The following is an 18,660-nucleotide window of genomic DNA, read 5'->3' as shown; positions in this document are numbered from 1 at the left end:
CTGTAAATTATGGAGAATATTCTCAATATATCACCTGGCCAAGGACAGATAATGAGAACCTTAGTTCTACCTTTCCAGTACTTCGATCCTTCCTTTCTTTGTCTTGCTTTATTGCACTGGCAAGGACCTCTATCCCATACAATGGTGAACAGAGTGATAATAGCAGGCATCTTGTGTTAATGCTGGTAACACAGGTAAAGATTTCAATATTTCACCATGAAGTATGAATGTGCTGGAGAGTTTTTTGTGAGTGCTCTTTAACAAAGTAAGGAAATTTCCTTCTGTTGGTAATTTATTGAGTTTTCATTTTCTCCCTTTTCATAAGTGGATGTTGCATTTAATCAAACACATTTTCCATGACTATTAATACCTATTTAAATGTATGTAAGTAACAAATTCAAGAATACAAGTTATGTTTACCTACATTTAAAAAGTAAATATTTTCCAAAGCTTTCACGTGTATCAATCTTCTCAGAGAAATAAAGTCTGTCCTTTTTGTTTGGAGACTTAATAAGATACTTTATTATTAGATGTTCTACCCAGATACCGCATTCATTGAAAATAATAAAACATTTTAAATCATTACCATTAAACAATTTTTTAAAGATTTATGTTGAGCTCTTTCGCTGAACAATATACTTTTTAATCAAGTTGCAAATTAGGCCAACTTTCTACTGGTTTCATTTTAATTTTGTGTGTTTAAAGCTTCATGCAAATTTAACTATTAAATGAAAATTGATTAACTCACCAGTCATATTGCAATATAGAAGAAAGGGTTCCAGGGGACCACTTCCATCTGAATCTATATAGTAAAACCCTGAAGTATTTCCTCTGTGCTTATAGGATTCACATGACTGCTCATAGATAGCTGTAAAAAAAAAAATGGACCATCATAAATGGAATAGTATAAAATGAATCTCTGAAGTTCTAATTTGGACACAAAACACTCCAAGTGCTGAAATGTAATATGTACATTACTGACCGGGAGAAAAGAGAGAACACACTTTAAAACTCATTCTTTTTTTTAAAGAAAATAACTAATATGGATGAAAGTGGGTTATATAGAGAAAGGCAGAATGAGGTTGAATTTCATGGCATTTCTTTCTGTCATTAAAGGAATATGAGATTACTGAGTCAAAATAAAAAAATATTTTTTTACATTAGGTAAAACAACAAAAGAGACGGTATGTGTTTTAAATGTTAACATACTTAGAAGTATGCTGTAACACCCATTTTGGACATCCATTCAAATGGATCTTGTGACATCCACTTTGGAATTTCTAATTCTAGCGTCACCTAACATCTGAAACACAATAGTGTAATCTCCTTAAATAATCTGCTATTATCCAATAATTATGAAATAGAAAGGTTTTAAATAATGTTGTAACAATTCTCCTTTCTCACAAAAATTACTCACAGATAAAATCTTTAAAAAAAATAATGACCGGCAAAGCTCTTCGTCAATAATTTTAAAAGTAATTTACTAAAGAAACTTTCTCTAATTCTCTGTAATGAGAATTTAAGATAATTAAAATTGGAAGCAGAAGAAATGTCTATATTAAATATTCCTTCAAGTGGTCTCAATATGTTTTGATCCATAATTGGATGGGTTTTTTTTTTTTTTTTGAAGTTCATTTATTTACTTTGGGAGAGAGAAAGCATGAGCAGGAGACAGGCAGAGAGAGAGAGAGAGAGAGGATCCCAAGCAGGCTCCACACTGTTAGTGCAGAATCCAACAAGGGGCCTGATCCCAGAAACCATGAGATCATGACCTGAGAAGAAATCAAGAGTTGGATGTTTAATTGACTGAGCCCCCAGGTGTCCCCATAATTGGATGTTTTTGATTATACAATTATACATTTGCCATGTACAAGGTTTGATATTAATAGCTGTATATGATACACACATCGCATTGAACACTTGGTCAAATGTACTGATAATTTCCATAAAGATTTTGATTTTATGAAATGAGAAATAAGTCATACCCTGAATGTCCTTCCTTGATCTAGTCTAAATTTTGGAAAATTATGTTAATGACTTTTTAGGCAATATGAAATAATGTAACTAATTTGCTCAATGTTACTGAAATTTCAGATAATCATACAAATTTACTTCCCTATACCTCCACCTTCTGATGGTTTTATTTTGTTCCTATTATATATTACATAAACAAGAATTTAAGCACGGGTTGTTTTCTGGTCACATTTATATTTTGCGCAGTGAAACAGGCATGTAAAAATGGTTATTTTATTCACTTCTGCACACATATACATATGTTCATAAATTCTTTGAAGGCGGTTGGCAGGAGATATACATAACTTGAGAGTCAGGGTTGGTATTAGAAAGGACACATGATTGAGGTGCCTGGATGGCTCAGTTGGTTAAGTATCTGACTGTTGATTTTGGCTGAAGTAGTGATCTCACAGTTTACGGGTTCGAGCCCCATGTCAGGCTCTGCAGTGATAATGCAGAGCCTGCTTGGGATTCTCTCTCTTCCCCTCTCTCTCTGCCCTTACCCTATTCGTACTCTCTCTCTCTCAAAATAAATACATAAACTTTGAAAAAGAAAGGACACATGATTCCATGATGGTAATTGGGAGTACATTTGCTTCCTGTGTATTGCCTTACTCTTTATAATATGAATGTTTATAACATGTTATTTTCTAATAAAACCTTTTAAAGACTCCATCCCTGCCCCATTCTCTATTTATGCTAACGACAGTGAAGACTTCACTACAATCAAGTTTGTCCTCCTGGCCCCATTTCTCAGAATGTTTATTGGCCAAAACCCTTCAGCTCCATTTGGACTACCTGTTCAAGAACCTAGTAAGTTAACTCTATGCTTAGAGCAAAATGTGGCCATACACAAAAAGACTTTATCAACCAGTTTTTTCCCTCAGAATGTAAATATTTAGATTCAGTCATTCATAACAATTACAAACAAAGGGTCAATTAAAACACATTGAATTAGCGTTTTGTTGGGAGTTACAATTAGGAAGATGGCGGATACGAAAAAGTCAACTAGACTGGCCTTCTGCTACTGGACCTGGCTCAAGTAACTTGGTCTCTAGTTACAGTGAGGCGTGGCCTTAGCAACAGTAGGCATCCTTCATGATGCGAAGATAAGCTGATGCCTAAGAATGACCCTGGCTGCAGTGGTGCAGGCTTGAGGGTGACACCAGGAGCCCCTCCCGCTCATGCCCTCGTCAGCCCCGAATCAGGACCTCTGAGGGTCCCTTCCAGAACCTGCAGGGCTGGGAGCCCGGGATGCTAACTCTCCACTCCGACAGGAGTACAAAGTAGCACACGGTGAAGAGACCGCGAATGGAGAGACTGATGACTGCATAGAACACCCTCGCCTGAAGTCAAGGCTATGGGACATCGTAGTAGGAGAGAAGTCACTCAGCAGTGTCTGTAATAATGTGAAAAAGTGGGAGAGAAAAATGGGCGTTTAGATCTCCCCATCCTATGTGCGGAAAAAGTGGACATCAAAATGGCACATGAGTCTTACTTACAATGCATGCAAACTTCATCAGAAAAACTGCATGGTTTATAATATACATAGAGTATTTATTGGTTGTGCTCCCAGGCTCTGAAGCACAATTCCAAGTGTTCACATACTCAGTGTCCCTCAGTTATTGAAGGAGACTTGGGCAAGGTGATTAGTCTCTGTTATTTCATGAGTAAACTAGGGATAATAATAGTAACCTACTAATTCAGTGAATTTGGAACATCAGAATTCAATGAACTGGGACATATAAAATATTGTATCAGTACCTGCATTTAGAAAACATTCAATAAAATGAACTATTATGATTAACATCGTTACCTGCCATCCTTATTTCATTATTCTCACTAACGGGGTTATGAGAATTTAAGGATTACTCATTCTGTATTATTTATTATTTATTCATTATCTATGTTTATTCACTATTTATAGTTATCCTTAGCTGCCTTTTTTTTTCGATATACATTTCTCCTTTGCCAGCTCTCCTACTCTTTTCTATCCTGTTTTATGTTACCTATTTCTATAAGCTACTTCGACAACTTTGTGCAAAGAGGTGTGGATTTAAAATAAACTAGGAATCAACTGGACGCTAAAATTCAGGCTTGCACGTTCCAATCCACGGACATATATGCGCACAGCCACAAAAAGGGAAATGGAACAAGGAAATTGGAACAGAGGCAAGAAGAAGCAAGTGTGTTCGGCTTACAGTTGTGGCAAGTAGCTCCCGTGTAGCCAGTGTTTGCACAGTTGCAGTGAAAGGTATTCCAGGACTGGGAACATTCACCGCCATGTTCACAGTAGTTGGGCAAACACCTACAAAAAGGTGCAGATACAATCACTACTTTTCATTTTGAGCTGTCATAAACTGTTGGTCATGGTCATGTGAGAGAAGAATGTCCACAGTACCAGAAAGGGTAAATTTAACATGACTAATGGTTATTCAGTCTGTCATTAAGGTGCTTTAATCACAGAGCCAAACCTTAGATCAATAGCTGCATCAGATTTCAACCAATTCTCGTTGGTTGTGACTGCTTAATTTTCAACATGTCCTGCTACATCAGAGCACTTTCTTTTCCCTAAGTAAACATTACACTAATTCAATATGCTGCCAGAAATACCAATAGCTTACATAAAATAACAACACTCAATCTTATTGATTTACTACACTGAATATTTAAAGAAACAAGAATAAAAAAGAGAGAAGAAAAGAAGGAAGACGGAGGGACATCTTTATTCACTTTTCGAGTAGAGTGAATACCTCTAGGAATGTTGAAGTTTCATTGGACAGGCACACAAATTCATAGCAGTGTGTTGGGGTGCTCTAGGGTGCTGAATGGAACTCACAGGGGCTCCCAGGATATTTGAACTTTTCCAGAGAAATATAGGCATACTCAATATCTGCCCAAACTTGCACAATTTCCTGCTTGAGGTAGTTCAATGTCAACATTAGATCATAATACATTCCTTTCAATGATGTCCCATATTTAAGAACCTGGGTTTTCAGTAGTTGCTAAAAAACTGAAACCATGTGAAACCATGTGAAATCAGTGTTGAACAAAAATGAGGGTGGCAGTGTCTGACCTGATCCCAAGTTTTGAAAAGTTGTACAATACTCAACAGGTAAACACATGTAATTATGAAGTAGCCGTGTTGAATTCAAAATAAAATTAAAATATTTTTAATTATATATATATATATATAATCTACAATTATAATTACAATATATATTATGTATGTATATTCCATTTTCAAAGGCTTACTAAATTTTAGGACATATCTATAAAGTTGTTTGGACCTAAGTTACATCTTAAATGAAGGTGTTAGTTATATCTTTTGGCTTGGAACACTATGAAAAAATTACTGAACTATATAAGGCACTGTGGCCAAAAAACTTGGGGAGCTTCTGGTATCGACCTGAAGAGCCCTGATCAGATTATGGATGCTGTTCAGTATTGATGTGGAAAGATCTATTGAGACCAAAGTTTGAAATGCTCTCCATTACTCCCAAACAAAAAATTAAACTGCAAAGCCTATCAAGAATATATTCATGCTTGGGGTTTCTGCCACCTCCTTTATTAAAACTAAGGATGGGAACTTTGTGTTCTGCTCATAGGATTTCTCCAATTTTAACTGAAAACAATGCCAGTGATTTTCCCTGATTATAAAAAACAGATATCCACTGTACAAAAAATCAAACAACCCAGGACACAGCAGAGGAGAAATATGGTTTACAATCTCATATATAAAAATCACCATTACAAATATATACATGCATGCACATGCATATATAAATGCATATATGCATTTGTCTGTGTGATTATATTCATAAATAAAATCGTTATGTTATTTTCCAACCTCCTTCTTAAGGATGCACAAATAAATAGTGGGCATCTTTCTATGCCAATTAAGTTTATATATATTTTAGTATTTTTATAGATTCACAGGAATCCATTCAAGAATGTTTCATGCTGTACATATTTTTTTAAGCATTTCAGATCAGTAACGATCTAGAAGAAAGAGGTACATTAAAAAACTTATAACACAAAAAATCCTAGTTGGTGATCAGAAAAGAAAAGGACAGCAGGCTCACGGACCTCAGCCATGCTTTAAAAGGGAGCAGATATAAGTGGCTATACCTAAGATTCTAAAGAATGAATAATCAGTGTGATACATGTGCCATTTCTATTTGATTTGCTGCTGCTGAAAGATATTGAATTCATTTTCCTTGATTCTTGTTAGACCTGACCTTTCACATTTTTTAAGTACAATGTGAAGACTGGATTGTGGGTGGTGTTGAAATTCACCGCGTAGTAGCCTCTCCTGACAACTAGTAAGTAACCTACAGCAAATTACATTGTAGAGTGAAGGACTGATTTTCATTCAGTGCTCTAAACAATTTATGCTCTTCTCTTTCCTTAGTCATTCTCTGTAGCCTCCAACACTTTTCTGTTGATATTTGTCATTATTTTCACTGTTCATAATGGGCAGGGGATACGGACAGCAGCCCCCTTTGTGGTTCTGTCCTCACCTCGCCGAGGGACTGGCCTCCCTCAGCCCTCAGGCACCCAGATTTCTGACTTAGGGTCACTTCCCCTGTATGTCCATAGAGGACAGGGGCAGGGCTTCTAGGTGAGTGTGCGTGTGTGAATGTGGATAAGGAAGATGTGAGTATGTAAGGGGTGTGGGAATGTTCTTGTAAGTGTGCACATGTGTGTGTGCATGTGCGTGGATTAGTAAGTAAGGAGGTGCCAGAATGTGTAAATAAAGAGTGTATTGTAAAGACTGGATGTGGTAAAGCTTTGGAAGTGTGTGAGTGAGCACACAAATGTATACACACGGATGAGAGGCTGTTCGTCTGTGTGTAAAGAGTATGTGCAAATGACCGTACAAAGGTGAGTGTGAGCATGTGTGTAAATATATGTACACCTTTACATGTAGATCTGGTCCAACTTAAAGTTACAGTAAAAAAGGAGCTACATTTGTTTAAGTTCCTGTCAGATTTTTAAGTATATTTTTCATGTTCCTGTTTATTTTTCACTGCAACGTATTAAACCATCAAATTATGTGTTTATTATATGTAGCTTGAATGGGAACCACAATAGATGTGAATGTGCGCCCAGGGGGCTGTGCAGTTTGGCAGGCAGACATTTCAGTGGGACCTGGCCAGCCCCAGAGAGCTGAGATCGGATGCGGGCTCTCTCCTGAGCTGCGTCCTCTTAGCCAACCTCACCTCTCTGTGCACCTGCTCTCAGATTTACAAGAAACAAACACTACCAGGAAGAGACTCTAAGGGTGTTTTGTGAGGATTACTTTAAATACACATTAATTAATTTAAAATTCATTTTAGGGAGTGCCCCTCTATCTACTAAATGGGACACTGTCCAATTCATAAATCATTTAATATACCCAATGAGATCTTTAACATTAAAAAATAAATAGGCAAAATTCATTTTAGAACACAGTCGTTACACACAGTCTCTCACACATGTACACATTCACAAGCTTACTCACATATCCAAACGCACCTCGCACACTCACGCAAATCCTTACATACACCGCCACACAGTTCCTCACATGCTAACTTGTACATATACACACACTCACACACATCAATGCTATTCCCACACACGTGCACACACTTGTAGGTCATTCACACATGCATTCCCAGACTCCTTACACACTTGCATCATCCTTACACATAGTCACTCAAACTCACAGACTTAAATACTAATTCATGTTAAGTGCTAAGAATACAGCCTGGTAAACAAATTTTTTTTAAAAAGAGACTTTATTTAATAATGCTTGCAAGCTATGTCAATAGGTATAGCATAGACGACCAACATAAATGGATATACGTTTTCTTCTGAATATAAGAAAATGAGTCGAGAAATACTTTTGGAAATTTAAAAGGTAAACATACATAAAAGTTACTTTGATTTTTGCTATTATTTTTAATACTGCTAGGGCTACTATTAGTCATAAGTTTTTCTTAAAAAAAAGAAAGCATGTATAGCCACAATCTATCCACAATTTGCTCACTCTTCCTGAAAAGTCTTCTCAAAGTGTGGCACTAAAACCATATATTCTCCAACTGGGCTATAAACCACAGTCCTCTGTTTTACAAGTGTGTATCTCCAGAAAGGAAGCAATCCAGCCTCCTCGGGTAAAACGGCAGCTTCAGAGAAACCCAGTTTGGAGAAGTGTGGATCCACCAGCACCAAAAGAATTGTCTACAATCTAAGATGGTTAACACGACTATCACTGATTGTGGATGACTGAATCTCCCCGCAGATCCTAATGATTGTTAGCCACTTGGAAGTGAGCCCTACCTCTTCAGAGCTGGCATGCCCTTCCCCAAATGGGGATTAAGGTTCTAGAGCTGATGTGGACGTAACTATGGAGAAGGTCACTGTCATTTAGTACCAAAATCAAGCCAACTGAGGTTTACTGTCTAAATTCTTCCTTTACGTATCATCTTTCATACAGAAAGAATTATTTTAGCTACAAATTGGGTTAAATAGATAAATGCATATTCATAAAGAGGAAAGTATGGCCTTTTAATCCACTGCTAAATGAGATTACAATTATTTTTTTTCTACACACAACACAACACCTATTAGTGTTCAAAACAGGATCCACAGACACTGACAGACTAACAGTCTATTAGATATAACACACATCATATATAATAACAGATATAATATATATGTTTATGTTGATAAAATGTCTCATGCAAATAAAAAGTTATTTTTAAAGCTCAGTATTTATATTTATTCAAAATATATATTGAACACCTCTACAGGGTAGGAGCTAAGTCTGTCACAATGTTTAATTTTTTTATCCGCAATGACCATGACATTCCATTAAACTCAATAATTAGAATTAACAACCTTGATATTAAAACATGACTGGCAAGATTATTTGGCTATAGTTGCCCATGCCTAAAAATACTTTTTAATTATTAACTATCAATTGTTATTTTAAAATTTACCTGTCCTCTACAATTAACTCCCAAATCTTACGCTACCATGTCCTGTACTAGAGCTCCTAATGTAATTACTGGATCATGTTTATACCTTGATCAATGCTATAGTTCCAAACTTTTCCAAAGGAGGGGTTCCTTTTTATTTTCCCTGCAGAGAAGACAGTAATGTGCTGTTAAAGGTACACATTAGGAGCAGAGCAACCGTTAAACTGCTATGCCACTGAAAATATTAGTCAGCTGTCAGAGAAGCAAAAGACATTTTGATAACCAGCCACACAGGTCTCTGACTTACTGGTACGTGCTGATCAATACTACTGTTAGAATGTACTAATTTATTGAGTTTAATGATATTTTTTTGATACATTTATACTCGTCTAAAATTATAGCAGCATTGCCGCGGCAACTTCTTACTCAACACGTCTCTGGAGGCAAGGGAAACAAAAGCAAACATGAACTATTGGGACCTCATCAAAATAAAAACCATCTGCACAGCAAAGGAAACAATCAGCAAAACTAAAAGGGAACTGATAGAATGGAAGAAGATATTTGCAAGTGACATATCAGATAAAGGGTTGGTATCCAAAATCTATAAAGAATTTATCAAACTCAACACCCCCAAAAACAAATAATCCAATGAAGCAATGGGCAAAAGACATGAACAGACACTTCTCCAAAGAAGACATCCAGATGGCTAACACACATGAAAAAATGCTCAACATCATTCATCATCAGGGAAATACAAATCAAAACCCCAATGAGATATGACCTGACACCTGTCAGAATGGCTAACATTAACAACTCAGGCAACTACAGATGTTGGTGAGGATGCAGAGAAAGAGGAGATCTTTTGCACTGCTGGTGGGAATGCAAACTGGCACAGCCACTCTGGAAAACAGTAAGGAGGTTCCTCAAAAAATTAAAAATAGAACTATCTTATGACCCAGAAATTGCACTAGTAGGTATTTATCCGAGGGATACAGTTGTGCTGTTTCACAGGGGCATATGCACCCCAATGTTTATAACAACACTATTGATAATAACCAAAGTATGGAAAGAGCCCAAATGTCCACTGACTGACGAATGGATAAAGAAATGTGGTGTACATATATACAATAGAGTATTAGTCGGCAATAAAAAAGAATGAAATCCTGCCATTTGCAACTACGTGGATGGAACTAGAGGATATTATGCTAAGTGAAATTAGACAGAGAAAGACAAATATCATATGATTCCACTTGTATGAGGAATTTAAGATACAAAACAGATGAACATAAGGGAAGGGAAGCAAAAATAATGTAAAAACAAGGAGGAGGACAAAACATAAGAGAATTTTAGTTACAGAGAACAAACCGAAGCTTGCTGGAGGGGTTGTGGATGGGGGATGGGGTAAATGGGTAAGGGGCATTAGGGAGGACACTTGTTGGGATGAGCACTGGGTGTTATATACATAGGGGATGAACCACTGGAATCTACTCCTTAAATCATTACAGCACTATGCTAAATAACTTGGATGCAAATTAAAAAATAAAAACAAAACAAATAAAAGTTATAGCAGCATCAACATTACCTTTTGCAAATCGGTAGCATGTTAACATATAAATAACATGGTCACACGTCTCCCACCTAAATTTTATCCCTGGAAACACGAAACATAAAACTAAAAGCATATTTTTCTTATTTCTAATGTGAATATCATCCATTTCCTGTGGAATAGGTGATGGTGGGAAAAGGAGTTTTAAAACATGTTCATTTTATATATAAGTTTTAATATGCTGCCAAACATTTGAAAATGGACGGGTCAGAGTTAAAGAAAAAATGAGATCCGTACCTGTCTGTGATTCCACATGAGTCTATCTGAAGGTCACTGAAGTTTCCAAGGGATCCCTGCTGAACTGAAATCAGATCCACTACCTTGTTACTGACAGAAATGAGTCTCATACATCCCTGAAATCCACCAAGTGGATTTTTACCTTTGGATCCAAAGCTGTTGTCAGGACAGCCTGATCAAAACAAAACAAAACAAAACAAAACAAAACAAAACAAAACAAAACAAAGTAAGTCAGGATACATCATAATCAATCAGGATTTAGTACCATAGACTGCTTCATTATGAAAAAAAAAAAAAAGAAAGAAAAGAAAAGAAGTAGCCATTTGATTATTTTCTTAAAATTAAAAGAGGGAGGAAGAGCCCCTTGCAGTCATCATTAGTTTGATCTAAATGACAAACTGCAATTTATACAAAGTATTTCTCATTACTACCATAGGATTCTTATGAAATAATGTTACAGTAATTATCATACAATTATTATACTATATTATTATTACATAATATTAAATTATGTATTACAGTTAAACATAGGAACTTAGTCTTTTGGAATGCAAAAAAAGGCATAAAGATTGAAAATGTGCACTGCGCATAAGAAAAGATAAATCAATAACTATGAAATACCTTGGTATTTGAAACTATTTGGGAAAGGAGTTATATTGACTTGGGATAAAATTACCAACCATCTATTTAATTAAATACTTTACTTTTATATGCATATAAAAGCCATATACGCATGCATTTTAATAAATCATAATGACTTAATGTCAAAAACATTTCACTGTGATTTTATTTATCCTTTGACTCACAAAAGAATGTTCCGTTTATATTGATTTTTTCTAACACTTACCTAAGCCCTGTTTCTAATTATTTAAATAATAAAGAACTATAATATTAACCATTACTCTCTGAGTTTTAATGATGTTCTAAGTGTTTCTCTATCCAAGTGAAATAAATAATTTTATGGAGTATGAGCACATATATTATACTTATGTATTTGGCATTAATCTTTCTTTGCCGTTATGGTTGTCAAGCACTATTACAGTTTCGAAGAATAAGAAATGAATCAGCAACTTCCTAATTCCAATACAATCCACGCTATTTTTCTACCTGAGAATTTCCATTATAATTACATACTGTGACAGGAGATATTTCCCCTTTAATGCTTGTTTTCCTAACAAAACCCATTTATATGGCAAGTGAAGACCAGGATTCATATTTAAAACTATTATCAGGTACACTGAAATATTATATCTTGACCAAGGGAGACTCCGAAGTTTCAAGTCTGATGTATCAAGAAAAGGTGATGAATGCTCTTTGAGTATCAATTTATTGCACAGGCCACTACACACATTTTCAGTGCTTAAAATTCTTCTGTGGTATAGGATATGGTTATTATAACCTCGCTATGTTTTCTAGATGACTTATTAACCAATTAAGAATGTTAAAGTAACAACTGAGACGATAATAGTTCAACAATATTTGGGGGTGACTACAATATGCCAGGAATATAAACAGCTCTGCTAATCTCCTTTTCTCCAGGTAGTGTTTCCCGACACATTTCAAACTATCTCAGAATAAAATAAATTTTGCAATATGCCTGCAGGGAATAAAACTAAGCAAACTCAGTCACCAAGAAAGATGATGGAACTTTCAGAAAGCACATTGTCGTACCATGAGGAACTTTGTATTCCTAGCTACGATGTTTAATAAGCAAGAGATTCTAAGAATAAAGAAAGGTTCAAGCCAGGTTAGTCTCATTAGTCTATGATAACAGGCACCCACAAGTGAATATATTGCAATAGCAAGGAGAAGTTCAGCACTGAACCCGTTTGAGATGGAAGTTTTAAAATATGAAGATTTCTAGGGAATACTTAATGTTGAATTAATGGATGGATCCATTCCTGGAGGCAGTCGGCATGTTAAGCACCTCTGAAGATGACAGATAAATTATCACTCGATGTCACTGCACCAGAAGTAAGATGTCGGCTTTGACTTCACGGTGGTCTAGCCTGTTCACTGGATGGATAATGTTTGATTTACACAAGCGGGGGTGTGAGAATTCTGCACACGGTCTAGTGCCTCCAGTTTGCACCGCACAGTGTGTTATTCTTTAGCACAAAGATCACATGGGGCAACATACAGAAATTAGACATTTATCTGTCCTCAACCCAGACTTAAAATTTATAATTTATAAATGATAAAAGCTGGGCACAATGCACCACAAAGCAGTCCAAATTTGTGACAAGCACTCAGCTGGGGTTGGGGGGAGAAAGAGTAGAGAACGACGGACAGATAATGGGATCTGGCATGGCATATGCAGAATGCTGTGGTTTCTGAGCAGCCCCCCTCCCAATATAACTGTCACTCTCAAGATGGGCCTAGAATGGACGTACAATGCGGGCTGGTGGAACAGTGGGGCACGGCAGCCATGTTAGGCTGATTGTAGGCTGATAAGATCACCGGAAATTTGCAGCTGAACTGAGACACAAATGGAAGAAAACTTATAAGATCCCATCTCAGAACATGGGACATTTATTCACTTGAGGATAAACTGGCTAAAGAATTAACACCCTAGGAAGCGCCTTCCACCTAGATAAAGCAGATCCTAGTAATACAGGGGGCTCTCATGCACAAAGAGCCGAAGGTCCAGTAGGGTCAACAACTGTCACAGTTTGCCTTCGGACTCAGGGCATCCAGTGCGAAAACTGGGAAGAGATGATCACCCCACTCCCCTTCCAGTCCACTTTCAGAATCCAGGATTCCCAGCCCAAAGCCCCAAGTGGGCTTCCAGAAGGATGGACCTTCTCTATTAGTCTCTGGAGCACAAACCCGGGAAGAGGAGGGGGGGAGCTGGGCAGCAGAAGGCCTCCTGCTTTCTTTTGGACCCTTGTTCCCAATCCTGGAAGTGTCAGGGTGCTCTACAGTTTGCAGAGCATGAGATCAGTAGAATCTCATGCTCAAAATGTTCTGGTACCAAAGGACACCAACCGAGAACTTGATTGCGTTTTATTATGGAACATTCCACAGTATATTGGTTAGGAACTCAGAAACACCTCAATAGATGCCAGTTAAAAAGAACATGAGAGGGAGAAATACCCCAAATTCGAGACAGTGTTTATCTGGGGAGAAGAGACATGACCCTGGAGGGACAAATGGATATTGATACTATTATCTTTCTAAGCTGGGAAATGCACATGTAGATATGCACAGCATTCTAATTAATATGCTTTAAAATGCACACATGATGTAAGATGTGAGCAACCGAGGACACTGGGTTCAGGGGGTATGGGAACTCTGGGTATCTTTGCAGCTTTTTGATAAATCTAAAACTATTCAAAGATTAAAAGTTTATTTAAATAAAATGGTGTGTATCGTAATAAAAACAAGCAAAATTACAGAGTGCACATGTGATGTAAGTTTCACCATAAAAAAATATTACAGAATGAATAATAGCAATAAAAATTTTCCACAAAAATAGGTAGGCATTGTTAAATATGAACATAAAGGATGAAAAGCACTGTAAGAATGATGATTCTATTTTCATGATTTACACTTTTATCCAACCCAGTCATTTTTATCTAGTCTTTTTTTTTCCACACTTAACAATATGCGTGTTTTTAAAATCTCTTTTAGTGCTTCTAAATCTTTTCCGTTGAAGTGAAAGCTCTTAGTTAATTTGTTCTCTAGATCTTACCATTTATTAAAGGAATGTGCTCCTATGGATTGCCAGAAAATCAATCATATATTCCATGAGGTTTAATAAACAAGTTGGTTCAGAAATGCACAAATCTCACTAAAGAAGGCAACTACATCTTTTGGGATTGTTGCCACTATGCTGCCATTCACAGTAATGGATTATGTAGGGGGTTTTGTTTGTTTGTTCTCTCTTTTTTTTTTTTTTTAAGAAATTTTTTACTTTCCATCCACCTTATTTCCATTTCATTGGCCTTTGTGGAAGAGCAGCTTAAGACCACTCAGTGCTGGTTCCTGCCCATTCAGTCGCCTGAGCAGGGGGAGCTGTGGACCAGTCTTCAGCAGCAGGCTGAGCGCCCGAGTCAGTAGGGAAATGCCCAACAGGCACAGGGGGCGCCCGCCCACCTTCAGGACCAGTCTGTGACTTCAGGGTGAGTGGCGGTGAACTCAGGAGCTGGAGCAGCCCATTCACCCTGAAATTCCTCCTTGGTCACAGTCTTTTCAGCAGCAATCTGCTCCTCCTTTTCAATCTCTTCAGGATCTCTGTAGAAGTAGAGACCAGACACGACTTCCTACGGATGTTGTGGGTAATGGCACCACACGTGCACAGAACTTCCCAGGCCAGCATCCAATACATCAGACCCACTGAGCGAGCTCCCTTGTAGTGACAACGGATGGCGATGTCCACAGGGCAGAGAGGGGAGTTTGTGCTACACAGAGCGATGGTAGGGAGGTTAATATAAGACACCTCTGTGAGAGACTGGTGGTCAGCCCTGCGGTTAATAACCAGCAGAAGTCTCAGCTCCTGGAAGGCTGCCTGGATCTGGTTAGTGGAGGTTCCGGGGGTGAAGTGGCCAGCAACAGGAGTGGCTCCAGTGGCAGAACACTTCAGCCCAGCTTGCTGGCCAGGATTCCTGTATGATACGACACTAACATCAGCCAGGTTTTCATCAGCAACAACGGTGCACGAGCTGCCAGCAGAAGCTTCTCCCAAATTCTCTTCAGATTCGTGATGTAGACGCCATCATCTTTCCTTTTGTAGATGTACTGTCGTTCCACTTGCAAGTCAAGGTTGGTGCCACCCACGTGGGTTCCTGCTGCAAAAATTTGACGGCATCCTCCTCCTTCAATTGTAGGACATCGAGGGCTCTGGACTTTGTGAAAGTTTCCCTTTAAGTTATGGCGGGAACACAGAGCAACGCCATATGCACCCCTCCTTGGGTAGCATGGAAAGTGTTTGTCTGAAAGTGTTAATATCAGACGAATGATGCATGGTCTGTGTGCTTTCTGTCAACTCTTAGAAAGGAATTTGTATTTTACTGATGAATAATAAAGATTGGGCTACTTGCCACCAAATTCAAAAGTGATTCTAGACAGAAGGACTGTTAAAATTCAAAATTGCAGCAATAAAAAACATACCAAGTCAAGATTAGAAATAAGTCTTACAGGGCGCCTGGGTGGCGCAGTCGGTTAAGCGTCCGACTTCAGCCAGGTCACGATCTCGCGGTCCGTGAGTTCGAGCCCCGCGTCAGGCTCTGGGCTGATGGCTCAGAGCCTGGAGCCTGTTTCTGATTCTGTGTCTCCCTCTCTCTCTGCCCCTCCCCCGTTCATGCTCTGTCTCTCTCTCTGTCCCAAAAATAAATAAACGTTGAAAAAAAAAAATTAAAAAAAAATATGCCTATAAAAAAAGAAATAAGTCTTACTACTAACAGTTTTACACCTTTGCCTTTCTAATGGCAAATCACCTTTGATTTTAATTTTCCACGCTAAAGATTCATTTCCATTTCCAAGGTTTTCTTTTCCAAACTTTTAGTTCAATCAAACATCCCCTGGGCAGGTAAACGCTTCATGTGTCTTTGTTCTCTTAGAGAGATGACCTGGTGTTGAAGGTTGATGCCCTAATTTCATCCACGGTATCAGTGCATTATTACTTAGCGATGAGCAGAGGTTTCTATGGCTAATTGAGTTAGATTATTTGCCATTGGCATAATATTGCCCTTCTGCATTGGACAGTAGGAAAGCAATAAGGATGCTCCAGAGGAGCTAAGAGCCATGTTCATGAAAATACTGCAATAAAACCAGGCCATAAAAATCTGAAAAAGTCATATAAGAACCATTTAACACTAGGAAAATATAACAAAGTTCGAAAGTAAGAACTGAAGAGGGTGGCTTATTTGCAGTCATTCTCATGCAGAAATTGTAAACATAAGTAAATCCATCTCTAAGAAAGGCCTTTTAGGCCACAGTGGGTCCATCTTGATTCACTCAACATTTCCATGCTCAACGAGAGGGAGACATTATTCCATACTATTGACATTCGTTAAAATGATGACATCTCCAGGACAAAAGGGCAAGTAACTGCAAATATGGGTCAGTGTCCCATATGGCCTGACCTCTTCTCTTACCTCCAAAATAATAGGTGCCACCTGAATAAGTCTGCTCAGACCCCAGGGAAGAAGCAACAGAGGCCACCTGGCCATCCACTACCACACTCAAGTGATTCCTTTTGGCAGATAAGGAGATGGAATGCCACTGCCCATCATTTAATCCAACACCTAGGGGAGATAAAAATCAGTTAAAAGAGTTATCTCTCAACAGGGAACAGCATAAGCTGTTGGTTAGGAACAGCAATATACACATCACCCAATCAAGCACAGCACCCCCATATGTTAACAAAAGGAAACCAAAAGACAGGAAGAGGAGACAAGTGGGTACCCTCTTGGGGAAAATGGTATATGATTCCTTTCTGAGGGTCTCAATAAAGGGAACAAAATCCCCAACACTGGGCAAAGTCTAACCCAATAAAACGATTTATCTGTTTTTTTTTTTTTTTTTTTTTTACATTTGTGTGTAGTCATTTTATATATTTAGCAAAGTATATCAAGTCAATCATTACAAAAATATTGGGAGAGACTATAATGAATATTGAAAGTTTGCCCATATAATACAAAGTTAAAAAATAAAGCAGTGTGGGGGCACCTGGGCAGCTCAGTCAGTTAAGTGTCTGACTCTTGGTTTCGGCTCAGGTCATGCTCTCACGGTTTTATGAGTTCAAGCCCCACGTCAGGCTCTGGGCTGGCAGCACGGAGCCTGCTTGGGATTCTCTCTCTTTCCCTCTCTCCCCACCCTTCCCCTGCTCACATGCTGTCTGTGTCCCTCTCATAAGTAAATAAATAAACATAAAAATATGTAAATAAAGCAGTGTGTAAAACCACATTTACATAGTCGATCCTCATAGTGCATAGGATTTGCAAATCCACCTAAGTCACCATAATGTATCTGTAACCCCAAAATCAATACTCAGGGCATCTTTGGAATCATTCACAGAAACGTATATAGAAGAGTGAAAAAACAGAGTGGATGGACACACGTTTCCAGCTGAGGTTAAACAAGGAGATGACACTTGTTTCAGCTGTCGTATGTAAACACGTTTTCCAACTTTTTGTGCTTTTGGTTGGTGATTTTGCAATTTAAAAGACCTCAGGGGGCACCTGGATGGCTCAGTCACTTGAGTGACATGGGTCATGATTTCAGCTCAGGTCATGATCCCAGGGGTTGGTGAGATCAAGCCCCTGACAGTGCAGAGCCTGCTGGGGATTCTCTCTCTCTCCCCTTCTCTCTCTACCCTACCCCCGCTCATGTACATGCACACTCTCTCTCTCAAAATAAACTAAAAAAACACTAAAAAAAAAAAAAGATATCAGTCCTAGTGACAAAGTACAGGTTTGGTGTTACTACATGCAAGAAGGCTGTGATGTGCCTCACAGAGAAAACACACATGCTAGATGAACTTCACTCAGCCATTGCTTATAGAGCAGTTGACCATGAGTTCAATGTTAATGGATCAACAATATATATGAAATAAGGTATCTTTAAACAGAATCACACATAAAACAAGGTTATGGATTGATTGGTTGACAAAAATGTTGTGACCAGAAAGTCACAGGAACCTAACCCCATTAATTCTAGGGGTGATAGTTTAGTGTTTGTTAATGCAGTGTCCACAGTGACTTTCTACAATGGAACTACTTCAAAGAATGAGAATCAACTCCATATATACAATTCTAAGGATACTATTTTTTTGTATACATATGGGGAAGGGCTGAAACTACCCCAATATATCAACAGTAATTTTTTCATCATGGA

General features: G+C 38.0%; 1 protein-coding gene across 5 annotated transcripts in view; it reads right to left on the bottom strand.

The window, feature by feature from the left end:
- CNTNAP4 (contactin associated protein family member 4) overlaps positions 1-18,660 on the bottom strand; it is a 255,955-nt gene that overhangs the window by 75,963 nt on the left and 161,332 nt on the right. For all 5 annotated transcript variants that reach the window (XM_045443602.1, XM_045443603.1, XM_045443605.1 and 2 more), the window contains 4 exons: positions 16,920-17,069; positions 10,822-10,993; positions 4,215-4,321; positions 749-868 (listed from right to left, as the gene is read on the bottom strand). In XM_045443602.1, the coding sequence (XP_045299558.1) occupies positions 749-868; positions 4,215-4,321; positions 10,822-10,993; positions 16,920-17,069 (549 nt within the window). The remainder of the gene's footprint in view (positions 1-748; positions 869-4,214; positions 4,322-10,821; positions 10,994-16,919; positions 17,070-18,660) is intronic.

The sequence above is a fragment of the Leopardus geoffroyi genome, chromosome E2, assembly GCF_018350155.1.
Source record: "Leopardus geoffroyi isolate Oge1 chromosome E2, O.geoffroyi_Oge1_pat1.0, whole genome shotgun sequence".
Classification (NCBI taxonomy): Eukaryota; Metazoa; Chordata; class Mammalia; order Carnivora; family Felidae; genus Leopardus; species Leopardus geoffroyi.
Note: the sequence above shows the minus strand (reverse complement) of the source record. Positions and strands in the feature narration are given on the sequence as shown.